General features: G+C 39.4%; 1 protein-coding gene across 4 annotated transcripts in view; it reads left to right on the top strand.

The window, feature by feature from the left end:
- The window catches only part of MAGI2 (membrane associated guanylate kinase, WW and PDZ domain containing 2), a gene marked incomplete at both ends in the record, with an annotated part of 1,509,512 nt that overhangs the window by 1,376,663 nt on the left and 113,251 nt on the right, over positions 1–19,598 (top strand). For all 4 annotated transcript variants that reach the window (XM_080701938.1, XM_080701937.1, XM_080701939.1 and 1 more), the window contains one exon: positions 92–235. In XM_080701938.1, the coding sequence (XP_080558064.1) occupies positions 92–235 (144 nt within the window). The remainder of the gene's footprint in view (positions 1–91; positions 236–19,598) is intronic.

The raw sequence follows: 19,598 nt of genomic DNA, 5'->3' as shown, positions 1-19,598 counted from the left end.
ATTCGTCTTAGAAGAGGAGCGGAGAAACTGGCCCTAGAGGCTTCTCTAATACTAAAAAATCACTTATTCCATTTTCTCCTCTACTCCAAAGGACTTTGATTATTTCACTGTGGACATGGAGAAAGGAGCCAAAGGATTTGGGTTCAGCATTCGAGGAGGAAGAGAGTACAAAATGGACTTGTACGTGCTGAGATTGGCCGAAGATGGGCCAGCAATTCGGAACGGAAGGATGAGGGTAAGAACGGTCTTTTTTTATACAATTGCTTAATTCTGAAGGAAACAGCGTGGTTTTCGTGCAGTGTGGAGGCATGCTCTCAAAGACAAGGACGCAGCGCAGGTCTTGCCTCCTTTCCACTTCATGACCCAGCTTTTTTAAAGGTTTTACCAAACACAAAGAATTATAATGTCTCTCATGTTTCTCCTTATAACCTTCCAATTGCGAATTCTCAAAATGGTGGGGTTTTGTTTCCTAAAGCACAAACAAAAGAAATATAGTAAAGAAATGTAAGAGGCAGCTTAAAATGGAGACCTGGCTCCATCATTTGTGTGTGTGTGTGGTTTGATGGTTCTGTTTTCATTGAGATTGAGTCTCTTAAAACTTAATTTCCACATTTTGTTTATCATTCAAACGGCCCTGCATTTCTTTGGAAGTATCTCTTGTATTGGCTTTTCTTTTGTCTTTGCTATTGAGCGGTAGGAGGAAAGAGGATTAGACTTCTTAAGTACAGGTTTTTCTTAAAAACAATAGCAGCCAGGCATAATGGCACACACTTGTGATCCCAGCATTCAGGAAGCTGAGACAGGAGAATCATGGTTTCCAGACAGCCTCAGCTACTTAGTGAGGCTCTTTGCAACTCAGTGAGACCCTGTTTCAAAATAAAGAATAAAAACATATAGGGCTGAGGCTGTAGCTTAAAGGTAGAATGCCTCCTGGGTTCCATCCCTAATACCAAAGAAAAAGAAAGAAGGAAAGAAAGAAAGAAGGAAAGAAAGAAAAAAAGAAAGAAAGAAAGAAAGAATTCAGAAACTTTCCAATCAGAGTGAAAATTGAAGGTGGATTTTTTAAAGTATAATATAGTTGCTTTGAGTCATGTGACTGATGGAGAATTGATTCTTTATCTGAGGGACAAAATTAAACTTGATAATATCCAACATTAGACTCTCACTCTCTCTCTCTCTCTCTCTCTCTCTCTCTCCATATATATATATATATATATATATATATATATATATATGAGACGTGTGTGTGTGTGTGTGTGTGTGTGTGTGTGTGTGTGTTTGTGTAGAAGGGCTCCCAGAAGGAGGTAGAAGAGCTTCCAGGAACCCCAGTACAACAACAAAAAAAAGGAATTACGATGGCCAGTTTTAGATAACATGGGTTAGTTTACCTTGGAATACAGTATATACATTCTAGCATTTAATTCTCTGCCTTGGTGCTCTTGGTGTCCAGATGCAGAGAGATTAAGTATCTGCACAGATGATGCTTTATAAGACAGCTGTTAACCCCATAGATATAATGGTTTGGTTTGTAAATGTTTAAGTTGCCTGAGAAAACGAGGAGAATTAGACACACATGGACTATCACTAAAAATTACCTCAGAAAGAAGAATTGGCACAAAGTTCTTCCCAGCTCTCAAAAGGCCCAGGCACATTTCTCCTTGTTTGAAGATACTTTTATTCCCCTTCTCACGATCTAGTACAGAAGGGGAAAGCCAGGTAATGATCCAACAGCAAGCTATCTAAGATTAAATTCAGTAAAGTAAAATTGTTCAAATCAGAATTACTACCAAAGAGCTGGATAGTTCTGAAAATCATTTAATGTAACAATAAATAGATTACTGTGCCTTTGGGTTAGGAATATAACTCATGGTACTTGGATACTTGGCTACTGTACCAGATTTTAGCCTCTGTACTTGAAACTTTTCCTGGAACTTTTATGTTAGTCTGATTGTCGAGAAACAGCAGCCCAGGACTTTGGTAAAAACACAGCAAAACTCAGGTGCAAAAGGTGTCAGAGGAGAGAGCTGCTCGGAAGTGAGGACACCATTCTTTGCAGTGCAGATCGTTCTAAACCTTCGTCCTTGGGCTTCCAAGTATAACCCAAGATCCACCATCTTACCGCCCAGGGGCTCTTTCGTAGATTAGGTGAAAGTCATATCCCCAAAGTGAATGCCAGCTCTAAAGTGAATGATTTCACTCTAGTCTTTTTGGTCCCCTGCAGCAATGAGAATTGTTTTAGCCAAGATCTTCAACAAGTTAGTTAATAAATATTGTTTGTCTGTTTGTTTTCAATGCTCTGAAAGCATTGAATGTTTATTCAATTTTTTTTTTTTTTGGGGTGGTACCGGGGGTCAAAGAAGTACCTTCTTCCCATTTGCTAGAATTTATCAGATCAGGCAAATGTTCCAAAGAACAAGGTCTAATGGTTCCCTCAAAATGTGAGAATGTACCAACAGCAAACTTTGATGAAAAAGTACTTGGATGCACACTAAAAGCAGTTCATTTTGCCAGGTGTGGTGGCGCTCGCTTGTAATCTCCACGCTTGGGAGACCAAGACAGGAGGATCACGCAGATTCGAAGTCAGCCGCACTGGCTTAAGAGACCCTATTTCCAAATTTAAAAAACTATAAACTAGCTGGGCGTGGTGACACACGCTTGTAATCCCTGTGCTTGGGAGGCGGAGACAGGATCGCACAGGTTGGAAGCCAGCCGCGCTGGTTTAAGAGACCCTGTTTCCACATTAAAAAAAAAAAAAAAAAGTATAAAAATAGGTCTGGGAGTGGAGCCCTTGGGAGTGGAGCCGGAGGCAGAAGAGCTTCCAGGAACCCCAGTACCACCAAAAAAATAAAAAATTAAAAAAAAAATTTTAAGTATAAAATAGGTCTGGGAGTGCAGCCCAGAGGTAGAAGGGTTTCCAGGAACCCCAGTACCACCTAAAAAAAAAAAAAAAGCAGTTCATTTTAAGAAGTAGATTTGCAAACCAAAGTCCAGACATAGTAACATGTTTTGAATTCAGTTAGTAGATTTTTTTAACAACAATTAATACTGACATATTAAAATTTGAGAGCTGAGGATACAGCTCAGTGGTAGAGCACTTGCTTAGCATGCACAAGACTGTATGTTTGACCCCAACACCATACATACATAAAAATGAACAGATAAAACATAATCTCTAAATGCAGAAAATAAGGAGAATTGGAGAGAAATTGAAACAATATCCATGTCTGATTGCTTTTTTCCAGTCACTCAGAAAACTGAGCTCATAAGGGAAACAGAAACACCATTCAGTGTCTGAATTTTATTTTTAAGGAAAAGCATGATAAATTATTAGAAAATATAACTGGATCTGTTTTATAAAACAAAGACTGTTTTTTAAAATAGCCAAACAAAGTTAAGAGGGATAGAATTTTCATAGCCGATGAATAAATTTCTGGTACACAATTCTCAGAAATAATCTAATTAAAATCTGAAACTAACTTGAAAACACAGAGAATGATGAGCACACAGGCTAACTTGCCGGTGCAGCTCAGCGGAACAGGAATGGAAGGAATTTACAGAGTTCTATCTCCAAAAGTGAGACATTTGGAGGGAAAAAAATAGTAGTTCTGAGTGTTTAAATAAAAATCTGGGAGACAAGTTAAAAGAGATTATGAGAGGAGCACAGACTTTCTCTTAAAAAGATAAAATGGGCCTGGGGCTATGGGTCAGTGGCAATATGTGCTTAGCACGTGTAAGGCCCTGGGTTTGATACCCAGTACTGCAAAAAAAAAAAAAAAAAAAGAAAGAACAGAAAAGGTAAAATACTTTTCTGTTTCCATGAAAGCATAATATATTCCTTATCTTTATAAAAGAACATCATTTATAACTTCATCAGCTACAGCCGTTTAACATTTGCTTGTGGCTCCTTAGCATTATATAATCTCATCTTTAAAATGGTTTTCTTTTCTTCTCACATTTTTATGACACAAAAGTCTGCTGCAGTGGGCTTCAGAATGACCTAAAATACTCTCTTAGACTGCAGAGTGTGCAAGCAAGATACCACTTACCCATCTTTTTGGTTTTTTAGTGAAAAACAAAATTTCCTGATAATAGCTTATTTCTATCTTGTCACGTTTCCCTTCTGTGGTCTAGACTTTTCCAGCAGGTGACTATAAAATAAGTATTTTTATATTTTATACTTTTTATTGGTGCATGGTAATTACACATCATAGTGGGATTCACAGTTATACAAATCTCTCTATATACAGCACTTGGTGTATTCCCCTCCACATCCTGCACCACTTCTCCCTCCCCCTATATGTTAGCATATTGCTGCTTTATATATGAACATAACACTATTCAAACTATTTCCTTCCACAGTCCTACTTTGTTTCCTCTGAACCTTGTTCCCCCAATCCCCTTCCATAAAGGCAATATATCAAAATAAGAATTTGTAAAGTATTTTGTTTTGTTTTTATTAAAACATAAAACCATTTGCAAGAATACTTCTCACATATGTAATAGAAATAAATAGTAACCATGATTGAAGCACTTATCAGCCCATAACCCAGCTTAAGAGCAGAACATTACCAACCGCCTGAGAGTCTATTCCTCTCCCACTCGCCAACCTTGGAGGGAACCGCCATCCTGAGTAAAGGAGCAGTTCACATCCCCGCTCGTGTTTCCACATATGTGTGTCCCTCTCAGCTGAATCCTTTAGTTTTTCACACTTTGTGAACTTTATATAAATGAGTCACGCCTTCCGTGTTCCTCTCTGGGATTTGCTTTAGATGCATTATATTCATGAGACCCAACCAGGTTGCTGCATGAAGCCCTAGTTCACTTATTTTCATGGCTTTAAATTATACCATCAGGTTAACATGCTACAGTCTATAATAGTTATCTATTTTCCCATTCTATGGACTTTTGAGACTTTTCTCGTCAGTGAGCATTGGGATTGTTTTCAGTTTTTTGGTCATTAATACAATCAATACACAGCCTCCTGCTGCACATATTAAAGGCTTCCTCTAGGCTACACTATATACCCAGGAGGGCACATATTTGACTCGGCGAAGTAACACAGAGATTTCCCTAGGTAATTGTACAAATTTCTATTTCCACCAGCAATGTAAAAGAGTTTTTTCTTAGTACCCAGCCTCACCAAACTTGCATTTCAGACCTAAATTTTCATTCTGGTAGGTAGAAAATGACCTGTCATTTAGGCTTGAGTCTGCATTTGTTGGTTACAAATGACATTCATCATATTAAGTAATTAGATTTGCATAAACAAAAATTCCCAGGTGTACACGTGTGTGTGTGTGTGTGTGTGTGTGTGTGTGTGTTTTCTCCAACCACTGCTGACTATTTCTTCTTTTCATATTGATTTTGAAAGTATTTATATATTCTTGGTGAAAGTTGCTCATTGATTAATGTGATGTAAACATCCTACCCCAGTTTATGGCTTATTGTCTCACTTCTTGATGCTCTTTAATAAAGGTCTTAGTTTTTTTTTTTTTTTCTTTTTTTTTGGTGGTATTGGGGTGGAACCCAGGAGATTTTCTACCTCCGGGCTATACTCCCAGACCTATTTTATACTTTATTTGGAAACAGGGTCTCACTAAGTTGCTTAGAGCCTTACTCAGTAGCTGAGGCCGGCTTCAAACCCATGTGATCCTCCTGTCTCAGCCTCCCAAGTGCAGGGATTACAAGCGTGCATCACCATGACCGGCTAAAGGTCTTAATTTTAATGTAATGGACTTAGCCTGTCCTTTAGTTCCCATTTTCTGTGTCTTGCTTAAGAAATTACTTTAACACTCAAACATTTTCTCCTATATCGTCTAAAGATTTTGTACTTTTACTTTTCAAATCTATATACTTAATCACCTAGAATTGATTTCACTGCTTAATATAAGGTAGAAATCCAATTTTCATTTTTCCATATGGATTACCACATCATGGCATAATTTAATGAATCTATCCATAATTCTCCTCATCTACAATGACAACTCTATAATAAATAGAATTTCCATGAACCTAGGGTTCTGTTTATGGATCCTGTATACTCTGGCCTATTTGTCTGGCTCTGCATCAGTGGCATGCATATCTTGTAATGAGTGTTGAGTTTTGATGGGGAAACCTCCTCTCTCTTCATCCCCAGAAACACATCTTAATTTTTAGAAGTGTCCTGGGCTTTTGCTCTTCCATATAAATTTTAGAATTTGTTAAAATTCTCAAAAATTCTGTTAGAACATTTTTGGGATTGCTTGGAATCTATATATAAAAGTGAGAAAGCTTACATCTTTATAATATCTAGCTTCTATAAACATTTTATAATCCATTTGTTTAGCTCTTTCATAAAGTACATAAATAATGTTTTACAGTTTTTTTCTGTAACAGATTTGTCTATTTTGTTAGATCAATTCTCACGCATTTCGTATGTTTTATTTTTGCTCTTGAATATAGTATTTTAAAACTCTTTACACAGTGTATGTATGGAGTATATGTTCTTTTATTTTTGTTATTGGAAGGGTGCTGGGTTGCCTCAAACTACACCTCCACCGCTAGTTTTTTGTTTTTGTTTTGTTTTTGTTTTGTTTTGCTTTGTTTTGTTTTTGGAAACAAGGTCTTGCTAAGTTGCTGAGTCCCGGTAAGTTGCTGAGGCTGGCTTTGAACTTGTGATGCTCCTGGCCCAATCTCCCGAGTACTGGGATTACAGGCATGGGCAACACCCAGCTTTATTTTGTTATTTGTAAAGGAGTCTTTTTGTTTCAATTTATTAGAAGGCAGGTTTAGGTTCAGAGCAAATTTGAGAGGAAGATACATATATTTCCCATACATTCATGGCTCCACATGTACATAGCCTGCCTCATTGCCACACCCCCCACAAGAATGGAACATTTGTTAGAAATATGAACCCACAGTGAGTGATACATTGCCACCTTAGGTCCAGAGTTTTACTTACCATTTGCTCTCGGAAGTGTCTTGCTTAAGAAATTGAAAAAATGTGTAACAACATGAATCCACATCATAGTTTCGTCCCAAGTATCTTTATTTCCCCTGTGCTCCATCTGTTATCCCTCCAACCCCCTAATCCCTAGCAACTACTAATCTTTTTACTGTCACCATAGTTTTGCCTTTTTCAGAATGTCATATAATTGGAATCATATAGTGTGCAGCCTCTTCAGATGGGCTTCTTTAACTTAGTACTGTGCATTTAACTTTCCTCCATGTCTTTTCATGGCTTAATAGCTCATTTCTTTTTAGTGTGAATAATATTCCATTATTTGGATGTACCACGGTTAACATATCTATTCACCTACTAAAGGACATATTTGTTGCTCCCAAATTTTGGCAATTATGTATAAAGTTGCTATAAACATCTATTTGTGGGGTTTTGTATGTACTTAAATTTTCAACTCCTTTCGGTAAATACAAAAATGTGTAATTGCTGTATTGTACAGTAAGACTATGTTTAGTTTGTAAGAAACCACAAAACTCTTATCCAAATTGAAAACATTCTCCATTCTTTCCATCAATGAGTGAGAATTCTTGTTGCTCATATTCTCATCAGCATTTGGTATTTGCAGTGTTCTGGGTTTTGGTCATTCTCATAGGTGTTTAGTGATACCTAAACACCTATTTAATTGTTGCTTTAATTTGCATTTCTCTCATGATGTATAAGATGAAGTATCTTTTACTTTTTGTGTGCAATTGTGTGTGTGTGTGCATGTGTATGTTTTTCTGAAAATTACACTCAGGGACTTATGCATGCAAGACAGGCGCTCTACTACTGAGCTACATCTCTAGCAGCTGGAGCATCTTTTCATATGCTAATTTTCCATCTTTGTATCTGCATCTGCATTGGTGAGATGTTAAGGTCTTTTGCCTCATTTTTTAGCTGGGTTATTTTTCTTATTGTTGAATTTTAACAGTTCTTTGTATATTTTAGATAGCATTTCTTTTTCAGATATATTTTTGTAAATACTTCCTCCCAGTCTGTGGCTTGCCTTTTTATTCTTTTCACATTATCTTTTACAGAGCAGAAGTTTTTAATTCTAATGAATTCTAGCTTATCACCTTTTTCTCAAGGATTGTGCCTTTTGGTGTCATTATCTAAAAAGCCATCACCAAATCGGAGAAAGATTATTGAGATTTTCTACTATACTATTTTCTAGGAGTTTTATTTTTTATTTTTTTATTGGTGTATTTTTTATTGGTGCATACATCTTAATGGGATACAAGATGGTGGAGGCATACATGCACACATCACCCAATTAGCCCTTATCCAAATCCCGCCTCATTCTCTCCCCTCTCCCTCCTTCTCACATTTGGCTTAGTGATTGACTTTGATATGTTTGTGAATGCACACCATGAACATTAGAGAATTTCCCTTTTTCCCCTGTCCATTCCCTCAGTCAGGTCACCTTATTTGCTCATCTATGGAATCTCCTTCTTTGTCTAGAGTTCTTCCTATGACTTATTTCTCCCTAGCTTCCGCATATTAGGGAAAGCACCTGATGTCTTAATTTTTGTGACTAACTAATCTCACTTAGCATAATGTTCTCCAGTTCCATCCATTCCTCTGTAAATGACATAATTGTGTTCTTTATGGCTAAGTAAAATTCCACTGTGTACATATCCCACAGTTTTGTAATCCATTCATCTGTTGATGGACATCTTGGCTGGTTCCATAGTTTGGCTATGGTGAATTGTGCAGCTATGAACATAGATACGCATGCATTAGCTTGGTAGTTTGGTTTCCATTCTTTTGGGTAGATACCCAGAAGTGGTATTGCTGGATCAAATGGTAAGTTTATTCCTATTCTTCTAAGGATCCTCCATACTGTTTTCCAAAGTGGTTGCACTAATTTACAATCCCACCAACAATGTATTAGAGTTCCCACTCCTTCACCTCCTCACCAGCATTTGTTGTTGTTTGTGTTTTGAATGATTGCCATTCTAGTTGGAGTTAGGTGAAATCTCAAGGTAGCTTTGATTTGTATCTGACTGCTAAAAATGTTAAGCATTCTTCATACATTTACTGGCCATTTGAATTTCTTCTTTCATAAAGTGTCTATTTAGTTCACTTGCCCATTTTTAATTGGTTATTTGTTTTCTTAGTGCTGAGTTTTTTTGAGTTATCTGTATATTCTAGATTTTAGTCCTCTATCAGAGGAATAGGTGGCAAAATTTTTCTCCCATCCTTTCAGCTCTCTGTTGAGGTTCTTGACAGTTTGCTTTGCTGTACAGAAGCTCTTCAGTTTAATGCAGTCCCATAATTGCTCTGCCTTTTAGTTTCTTGTGCCTTGAGGGTCTTGTTGAGAACATTTTTTTACCTGTACCTATGTGTTGCAGTGTTGGACCTATGCTCTTTTGAAGGAGCCTCAAGGTCTCTGGTCTAATTTCCAAGTCTTTGATCCATGTTGACAAAGGGGCCAAAAGCAAAATTGGAAAACAGATAGCCTGTTCAACAAATGGTGTTGGCAAAACTGGTTAAGCATATGCAGAAAAATGGAAATAAGCCTCACTTTCTCACCTTGCACAAGAGTCAATTCAAGATGGATCGAGAAGTTTTATAGTTTCACATTTTACATTTAAGTCTGTGATCCATTTTGAGTTCCTTTTGGTGCAGGGTGTAATGATTTTGTCTAGATTACTTTCTTTGCATGTGAATGTCCAATTGGATGAGAATCGTTTTGAAAAGACTTTTTCCTCTACTGTATTGCCTTTTCGCTCTTTCATCAAAGATCAGTTGACTATATTTGTGTAGAACCATTCCTACCAATACTACACTGTTTGGATAACTACATTGTTAGTCCTCCAGCTTTGTATTTCTCCTATACACAGTATTTTAGTGTGACTTTAAAATAAGTTGTGTGTTAGCCAGGCGTGGTGGCGCACGCTTGTAATCCCAGCATTCACAGGAGATGCAGGCTGGAGGATCACAGTCCGCGGACAGCCTCAGTACTTCGGACAGCCTCAGCTACTTAGTGAGGACTTTTGCAACTCAGTGAAACCCTGTTTCAAAAAATAAAAAGGGTAGCCAGGTGTGGGGGCGCCTGCTTGTAATCCCCGCGCTTGGGAGGCAGAGACAGAAGGATCACGCAGGTTCAAAGCCAGCCTCGCTGGCTTAGGAGACCCTATTTCCAAATAAAAATGTAAAAATAGGTCTGGGAGTGTAGCCCGTAGGTAGAAGGGCTTCCAGGAACCCCAGTACACCAATCAATCAATCAATCAGTCAATCAATAAATAAATAAGTAAATGCTAAAAAATAAGGCCGGGAGTGTAGCTCAGAGGTACAATGTCCCTGGGTTCCATCCCCAGTACATAAAAAAAAAAAAAATAGTTGTGTGTTAATAAAGAGCAAATTGATTTTGCATATTGATCACTTTTGACATGTAAAATTACTAAACTCTCATTAATTTGAATAATTTGTCTCTACCTCTGTATTTTATGTAATAATCATATTTCCTGCAAACAATATAATTTTGCATTTTGCTTTTAAGTCCTTTTATTTTCTCTTCTGTTTTTACTTCATTGACTTGGCTTCCTGTATGAAGCTGAATGGAAGTAATCAAATCAGACACTCCTGTTTTATTTCTAATCTCAAAGGGAATGATTTTAACATTTTAACACTAAACATAATGTTTAGTAACTTATAGATAACCATTATCAGACTAAAACTATTTCCTTCTGTTAGTTTGCAGTTTATTATGATAGATTTTGAATTTCATCTACTTTCCCTGAAGATATAGAAATTATCATATCTTTTCTATGTTAATTAATATGATTAATCTTCTTAATGAATTTTTGTTAAATAATTCTTTTTTGGAGGGGTCAGAACTGGGAACTGAACTCAGAGGCATTCTACCTCGGAGCTTCATCCCCAGCCCAATTTGTTATTCTTTATTTTGAAACAGGGTCTCAATAAGTTGCAAAAGACCTCACTAAGTAGTTGAGGCTGGCTGTGAGCCTGTGATCCTTCTGTCTCAGCCTGCCAAGTACTGGGATTACAAGTGTGTACCATCATGCTCTACAAGGAATTTTTAATATATGTTCTTGAGTAAGATTGCCCTATAATTTTGTTTTCTTATAGTGTCCTTGAGTGATTTTGATACTAATATTTTACTAGGCTGATAAAATGAGAAATAGAGTAACTCTTTTCTGTTGCCATCATTGGGAATGTTTTTATAAGTTGAAAATTATTTTTGAATATTTGGTAGAATGCACTTGTCAGCCTATTCAAATATAATGTTTTCTTCATGTAAACATTTTAATCTGGTAATTTTGTTTTCATATTTTTTGGTGGTACTGGGGTTCCTGGAAGCCCTTTTACCTCCAGGCTACACTCCCAGACCTATTTTTATATATTTTTTTAAATTTGGAAACAGGGTCTCTTAAGCCAGCGAGCCTGACTTCAAACCTGCGTGATCCTCCTGTCTCCACCTCCCAAGCATGGAGATTACAAGCGTGCGCCACCACGCCCGGCTTGTTTTCATATTTTTTATATCTTCACATATTCTATATCTTCTCGAGTTTGTTCTGATAAATTGCTCTTTTAAAATAATTTACCTATTTCTAGGCAGGCGTGGTGATGCACACTTGTAATCCCAGTATTTGGAAGGCTGAGACAGGATCATCAAATTGTTTCAAAATAAAGAATAAAAAATAGGGCTGGGCGTGTCACTAAGAGGTAGAATGCCCCTGGGTTTTGTCTCCAGTGCCACAAAAATAGTAATAGTAATAGTTAATAATCATAATAATAATAAATAAATTAAATAATAAATAATACATAAATAAATATAATAATAACAATAATAATAATTTACCTATTTCATCTTAATTTTCTGAGTTTGGGTTTTTTGTTTTCCTTTTTGAAGAGGTGTTTGTTTGTTTATTTGTTTGTTTGTGGTGCTTTGATCAAACCCAGAGCCTCATACATGCTAAGTGCATGTTCTACCACTGAACTATATACCCTGGCCCAGTTTTCAATTTTTTTATAATATCTCTTACTGTGTGTGTGTGTGTGTGTGTGTGTGTGTGTGTGTGTGTGTGAGAGAGAGAGAGAGAGAGAGAGAGATACTGGGAGCAAAACTCAGGGGATTTTCTACCTCTGGGCTATACTCCCAGACCTATTTTATATTTTATTTGGAAACAAGGTCTCACTAAGTTGCTGAGAGCCTCACTAAGGATCTGAGGCTAGCTTCGAATCAGTGTGATCCTCCTGTCTCAGCCTCCCAAGCGCGGGGATTACAAGCGTGCGCCACCACACCCGTCTATAATATCTCTTACTTTTAATGTTTAGAATACTTACATTTATGTCTCTCATTAATTTGACTGTTCTTTGTATATATTCTTTCTATTTATTAATTATACCATAAATGTGTCTGTTTTCTTTTATTCTTTTCAAAGAACCAGCTAATCTATTTGCCCTCTTGCTTATTCATTTTTGGTTTTATATTTAATATTTCATTCCATTCATTTTCTTTGGGTTTATTCTGTCCTTGCTCCTGAGTTGAAAGCTTAGATCAGTGATTCTCAGGTTTTCTGCATTTCTACTAATAATGTCTGAGTTTAAGGCTGTAGTTTTATTGTGTAATATGTTCTACTTTTAAAATACAGTCTAAAGTATGCTAATTCTCACTAATTTGTTCTTAGACTTATGATCAAGTTCTCAGGCTTTCTTCATTTCTAATAATGGTGTATAAATTTAATGCTGTAGTTTTGATATATAGTATGTTCATTATTTTAGTCTAAGTATATCCTAATTTCCACTATAATTTCTTCTTGGATTCGTTTAGAAAGTGTTTTTGTTTTTTACTGTTTAATGTGTGGGGACTTTCTGGTTAGTTTTATATTCTTGATGTTCAACAACTCCATGTCTTCAGAGAATGTCTTTGATATGAAATCAGTGTTTCAAATTTGCTGCAGCTTTCTCTTTGGCCTAATGTTGATCACTTTTGGGTATGTGATCCACGTAATCACCAGAATCACGTAATACCCAGAAGTGGTATTACTGGATCAAATGATATGTTTGTTCCTATTCTTCTGAGGATCCTCCATATTGTTTTACAATGCCTTTGAACTAATTTGCAATCCCACCAACAATGTTTTAGAGTTCCCACTTCTCCACATCCTTGCCAGCATTTTTTGTTGTTTGTGTTTTGAATGGTTGCCATTCTAGTTAGAGTTAGGTGAAATCTCAGGGCAGTTTTGATTTGCATCTCTCTGATTGCTGATGATGTTGAGCATTTTTTCATGCATTTATTGGCCATTTGAATTTCTTCTTTTGTGAAGTGTCTATTTAGTTTACTTGCCCATTTTTAATTGGTTATTTGTTTTCTTAGTGCTGAGTTTTTTTAGTTATCTGTATATTCTAGATATTAGTCCTCTATCAGAGGAATAGGTGGCTAAAATTTTCTCCCATTCTGTCAGCTCTCTTTTGAGGTTCTTGATAGTTTCCTTTGTTGTATAGAAGCTCTTTGGTTTAATGCAGTCCCACATATTGATCTGCCCTTTTAGAGTCAATTCAAGATGTATCAAAGACTTGGAAATTAGACCATAGACCTTGAGGCTCCTTGAAGAAGGTATAGGCCCAACACTGCAACACATAGGCACAGGTGAAAACTTCCTCAACAAGTCTACCTAATTCTTAAAGATATGAAATTCGGGGTTGTCTAGAAAAAAATTACTTAGAAAAAGGAAGCCAACATTCTCACAGGTCAGCCGCTGACCTGGGCTCAGGGCGATGGGTGCCATCCTTCCCTCGCCAATGGCCCTTGCTGCTCGGCTGGCATGTGAGTTGGTGGCCATCCTCCACCCTTTTGTGGCCTCAGCTATGGCATCAAGGTGGCCATGAGTAGCAGGGGATGAGGAGAAGAGCCTGGTTCTCTCTTCCAGAATCCAGGTCTAGGAAGCAGAGCTTAGTGGGGACTGGAGTTGGAGAGGTGGAAAATGAAGTGTGGTACAGAATGAGCACAGGGGCATGTGGGAGGCATCTCCTGGGTCTCCTACATGGATGGGCTCTGGATGGGGGCAGATAATAGCCATCTCTAAGACCAGAAGCGGCTTACACTATCCTACCTTGGCTACAAAAGGTAAAGACAACTTATTTCCATTTTTAGCTGTAGTAGGGTAGATTGGCTACTCCGAACATCCTCACCACTGCCACACAGGCAGGAGCATCAGGATCCTCTGATGCAAAAAGTGAAAGGAAGGCTCCTGGAAGGCAAATGAATGGCAAAGATAGCTTGAGAATAGCTGCTGATTCCTAGGAACTTTTAGTTTTCATTTTGATGACTGAGAGACAATGATTGAAAAATCAGGTGAGGGACCAAAAAAAAAGGAAGTCTAGTAGGAGAAGCCGGCATGAACTGAAACCTCAAAGTAGTGAGGCTGAATCCTTTGGCCAAAAGAGACTCTCACACACAAAATTCCCAGTGGGGGAAAAAGTGAGCAGAAACAGTGGTGTGCATCCATCCACCAGCCTATCTCAGCTGGAAACCTCTGGTCACTGAAGCCCATTGAAGAGTTTGCCTTCACATCCTGCGTGTTCAGTCAATGCGTATGCTCCTTACCCCCAGGGCTTGCTTAGATGGAAACTCTTACCTTCCTTGGAGACTTATTATCCATGCCCTATCTTGCTTCCTTTCTTTTTCCATAGTTCCTTTCTCCCTCCTGAGGAGATGTGGGGTAGTCAATAGAGCAGGACCTGGACACACCTGACACTCAGTCTTAGCTGGACAACTCGCTGGCTGTGACCGCTGAGTGTGAGCAGGCCGCCCTATGAAGTGCTCACGGCGCCTCTGTAGCTGTGACCAAATACCAGGACCCCAGGGGCAGCTTCAGAGACCCACAAGAACTGCAAAAGGCAGGGAGGGCAGGGTGAAGTGTCCTCCTGGCCAGCAGGACCAAGAGAGACAACCCTAGCAATTAGTGAGATGTCAACTTGTCCTTATTCCCCACAAGTTCTTCGGTAGAGAGTAGATTTTATTGTCTACAAAATGGGAATACTATTTTCTAGGAAGGGGCTCTCTCCCCCTCTGGAGATGGCCTACATTCTCCCTTACATGTGTATGCCTCATTTTACCCTAAAAGCTCACTCTCAAGATGGCCACATTCTCCTTGAAAGTGCAATTCTTACCTCACCCCAATAGACATCTTCCTAGAGACAGCTAGCATTCTCCCTTAACTGTGTATCTGCTTTCCTAAATAATTCTGTGTCTCTGAAAAAACAATTTTTTCTATAAAGGGCAAAAGTCAGTATTTCCAAATTTCCTCCTATTCTTTTCCTTCCACCTTCTCTCTAAAGCCTGAACTTCTATTAAAATACCCAATACTCTAAGCACAGGTTTATAGAAACCATCTTTTAAGTAAGTGGTCTGTCAAGAGGCCACCAAAACTTCAGAGTATAAATCCTCCCCATATCTGCTGAATAAGGAGGTTTTTCAAAACATTATCTGATCTATCTGCCCATTATTTAAAACCTTTCAATGGCACCCCATTTCTTTCAGGGTACTCTTGTCACAGGCTGTCGCCCTGTATGCTCTGGCCCGAGCCTCCCTCCCTAGCTCATCTCAGACCCCTTGCTCCTAATAATCTCTCCACCGCATCCCTCAGCCTCTGATACTTCACTGCGCTTCCTCCAGCCCATGGGCTTTTGCACACATTACTACCATCTCCCTGAGTGTTCATCCCTCTCTTCATCCCCTGGTTGACTCCTCTGGTCCTTCTCATCCCACCTCAGGCATCACATCCGCAGGAGGATTTCCCTCCGCTTCTATTCTGGTCACGTCACCTGTCCTTGGCTCTCACTGCTGCAGGCACAGCTCCATCGTGGCACTTGTCACCAGGCTAATTTTACTTTGATATGTATGATGTCAGGAAACCTGACTCCAGAGTCTAAGCTCCAGGAGAAGCAGCCAGGTTGCTCTGTGCCCCAATGCCCAGTGCCCTGCACATCATGGGCACTCAGTAAGTACTCAGTACTGAATAAATGTATGAATGGAAGCCTTCATAGTATAAGATCTTGCAGGTTTATTTTCCCAGCTCAGTAAATTAACTAGCTGTGCTCACAGTGCAAGGCCACAAAGACTTCTGTTGAACCAGGACAAGGTATCTCTTAGGTAACTGAGTACATAAAAATATGTGGAAGTTCAGCCAACTCAGAGTCAGCTTTTTTAAAAGTGCTTCCCATTAAACACACCTCTCTTTTAAGGGAACATTTAGTTATTAAAGATTTTGCAATATCAGTGAGGTACCGTATATAAAACCCTATTGTACCTTTACAAAATATCTTTAATCTTAAACTGTGAGACATGTCAAGGTTTGCTTTCCTCTTAGGTAAACTGGCTGTCGCCAAACCAGATGACAAAGTAAGAATAGAAATAACGTAAAATAAGTAAAATAAGGTCAAGCCGGAAATAATGAAGAACCTCAAAGGCACGACGTATGCAAAACATGACAGAATAGAGATTACAAGACAGGTGAGCCAGAGCCCGTTAGAGAGGCACGCAGGAGCCCGTGCAATGGGCAGGACAGGATAACCAGAGCTTAGCCGAGTGCGTGAACTCTGCAGAGCTAAGCCCCACCAGGTCAATGCAGATAAATGAGCTGAGCAGGCTGATGAAATCGAAAGCATGAAAGAAGAGAGATAACAAGTACTTAAGAGGGGAATAAAGCAGTCTGGCTGGAGAAATAAAGCAATTTACGAGCGTGGGTAGATCATTCCAGGAGCCCTGCGATGCAAAGATCAGCCATGCAATGTTTCATCACCTCTGGGTGCTGAGACTCAGTCGACTAGAAAGCTCAGCCCTGCATAAAGTGTGCACCTTAACATTTCATCAAGGCCCGACCCATTCAGAGGCCCAGTTGGCTTTCAGCCTTCACTCTGAATCATTCTTCAGATCCTCTGCAAATGAGGGATTTTTGCTTTCTTGTCTCGGCTCTCCTCTGCGCCTTTTATGAAGGGAAAGAAAGCGTTCTCGTGAAGATCAAATCCATTACCTTTTCCTTTGCAGAGCCTGACCTGTGAGCATCGTGTTAAATGAGTTACAGGAGTTACTCTCAGGAATGAGGGCGCGTGTTGTGTTGATTAGAGACGAGAGCCACGGGGAGCGAGAGGCTGGCTTGGCGTGGCACTCCATTGTCAACTATTCAGGGCTCATTATCCCACGCGGGGAGGGCTCCATTGCTGGGCCCTGTTTCTTCCTCTCTTGGATGCCCAGCCTTGAACCATTTCAAAGCATCTTCCCATGAGATCTAGTTAAAGGTTTGGGAAGGAATCAAAGGGTTAGCATTAGGATTGCCATCTTGGCATGGAAAGACAGAAAAATAATTGAATAAATTGGAAGTGAGGAGAGTCTTTGCATTTTAATTATGCATGGGGTGTTTCTTTGCCTATGGAAAAGAATGAAAAAGTTTACAGACCTCTGCTGTGATCTGAAAAACACATTTTACTTGCCTCTTCGATGAGAGGAGGACTTGTGAGTATAGCTTCCTCTTTTATATTTAGCAATCCTTTTTTTGTCTTTACCTGAGAAAAAGTTAAAAATGTCTCCCCTCCTTCTTTTACAATGCAGTGTTTATGTGAACTGGCATTTAGTTCAAGATTCTTTGTCATTCCATCTCTCCCTCAGACCTAGAGTCCTCTGCTGGTCTCTCACCTCGCTCGCTTATCCTCCACAGCTCAGTTTTAATCAGAAAAATGAGCAAGAGCCAGGCAAAAGTGGCATACACCTGTAATCTCAGTATGTGGAAAGCTGAGACAGGAGGATCACAGGTTCAAGGCCAGCCTCAGCAAATTATGAAACTCTGCATCAAAATAAAAAAATTCAAAGGGCTGGGGGCATAGCTGAGATATAGAATTGGGTTCTATCTGGATTCAATCCCTAAAGAAAGGAAAGAAGGAAGGGAGGGAGGGAGGGAGAGAGGAAGGAAGGGAAAGGAAAGGAAAATTCATCTTGATCCTGACTGACACGGGATTTGGTTTGCGCAGTACAAAGTGATTCAAAAGATAAAGAACTGGGTACTTTTTTCTTTTCTTTCTTTCTTTCCTCTTACTTTTTACTCACATTGACAAAATAAACTATGTATTTCTCACATGCTACATGATGTTTTGAGTACATACACATTGTGGAAAGCTTAAATCTAGCTAACTGACAAATAAACTTCACGTAGTTGCCATGTTTGGTCGTGAGAATGCTTAACATTCTCCATGTGCTTTTATAAGAATGCAGTCATCATTAACTACAGGCACCTTGCTGTACACCAATCTCTTGAATCGTTCCTTCTACCTTACTGTGATTCTGTGGCCAGTGTCTCCCCACCTCCTCCCCTACCCACCAGCCTCTGCTCGCCACCATTCTACTCTCTCCATCTATGAGAGTAACGTTGTTAGATTCTGCAGGAAACCCTGCCCTTCGCAGTCCCGTGGAAGAACCTAGGCACTCTATGCTTACAGTGCGCCTCAGGCCATTTCTTCTCTGGGGTGCCCCAGGAGTGCCACTGTCATTGGCGGTCACCATCTTTAAGCTGTGTCCCCTCCTGTCCCTATGTCTCCTTCTTGCTACCTGCTTTACTGAACACAGAAATGGCACTGCTTGCCTCTTTCTCTAGAAGGAAAAGGTCACTGTTTTGTCTGACTCCTAGATGGTTCAACTTGACGGGATCCTTGAATTTTAGAAAGTATTTCTTTGGTTTATTGGGATCCATCCACCTCTGCCTGATCCCACATAAAACAGCACCATCCCCTGAGGCAGACTTAAGTCTCACTAATGGATCAGGCTTATCGATGCAAGGCTGATGGGCTTGCATTCCTCCTAAATACCTACCTGAATCCCAGCTGCCTACTGGGTGGGAAAAAATTCATTTTCCACTTCAAACCAGCCACCAGTTCTTGTTGTTGTGGCATCTCAGCATCTCGTGTCTTTGTGTAATTGTCTGACAACAGGATGAACATACTACTGGCTTTTAGGATTATGTCAGCAATATTAGCTTTTTCCAGAAGGAAAAGAGACTCCTCAACCTATTTGTATTGCTGCCCCTGTTCTGGAGATCTTAAGAGAAAGACAGCAAAGGGGAAAAAGTTAAGGTCAGATATAAGTTAGCAAAAAGGACTCATGAATATTAGACAGAGGCTATTTGAAAATGTGGTTTCCTAACTCCAGAAAGGGAAGGCCAGGAAGCCTGGGAGTGGTACCTCATATCAAGTGCATGCAGGGTGTGAGGCTGAGTCAAAGCTCATGGCCAAGGCCTGAGGAGGCCCTGCCCTGGAGGGAGGGGGATGGACACCTAGCTTTAGTCTGTGTCTTTGGAAATGTCAGTCAGACCCCAGCTTGTGCAGTCTCTCCTCTTACTCCCTTGCCACCGCCACAATACAGACCCTCATCCTTGTGATCCTGAAAGCTTCCAGGAGCCACATGGATCCCACCTGCCTCTGACTTCTTTCATGCATGCTTCATACAGCTACCAAAATTATATTCCTAAATCACAAGTGTACTCAGATCACTTGCTTCCTTAAAAGTCTTCCACAACCTACCTTTACTTGCAGGTTAAAATCCAAATATGTTACCAAGTTGGAAGGAAAGGAAGGAATGGGATGGGAACAAAGAAGGCTGGCC

Source organism: Muscardinus avellanarius (assembly GCF_963383645.1).
Source record: "Muscardinus avellanarius genome assembly, chromosome: 9".
NCBI classification, from domain to species: Eukaryota; Metazoa; Chordata; class Mammalia; order Rodentia; family Gliridae; genus Muscardinus; species Muscardinus avellanarius.
This window is presented reverse-complemented; position numbering and strand designations above follow the sequence as displayed.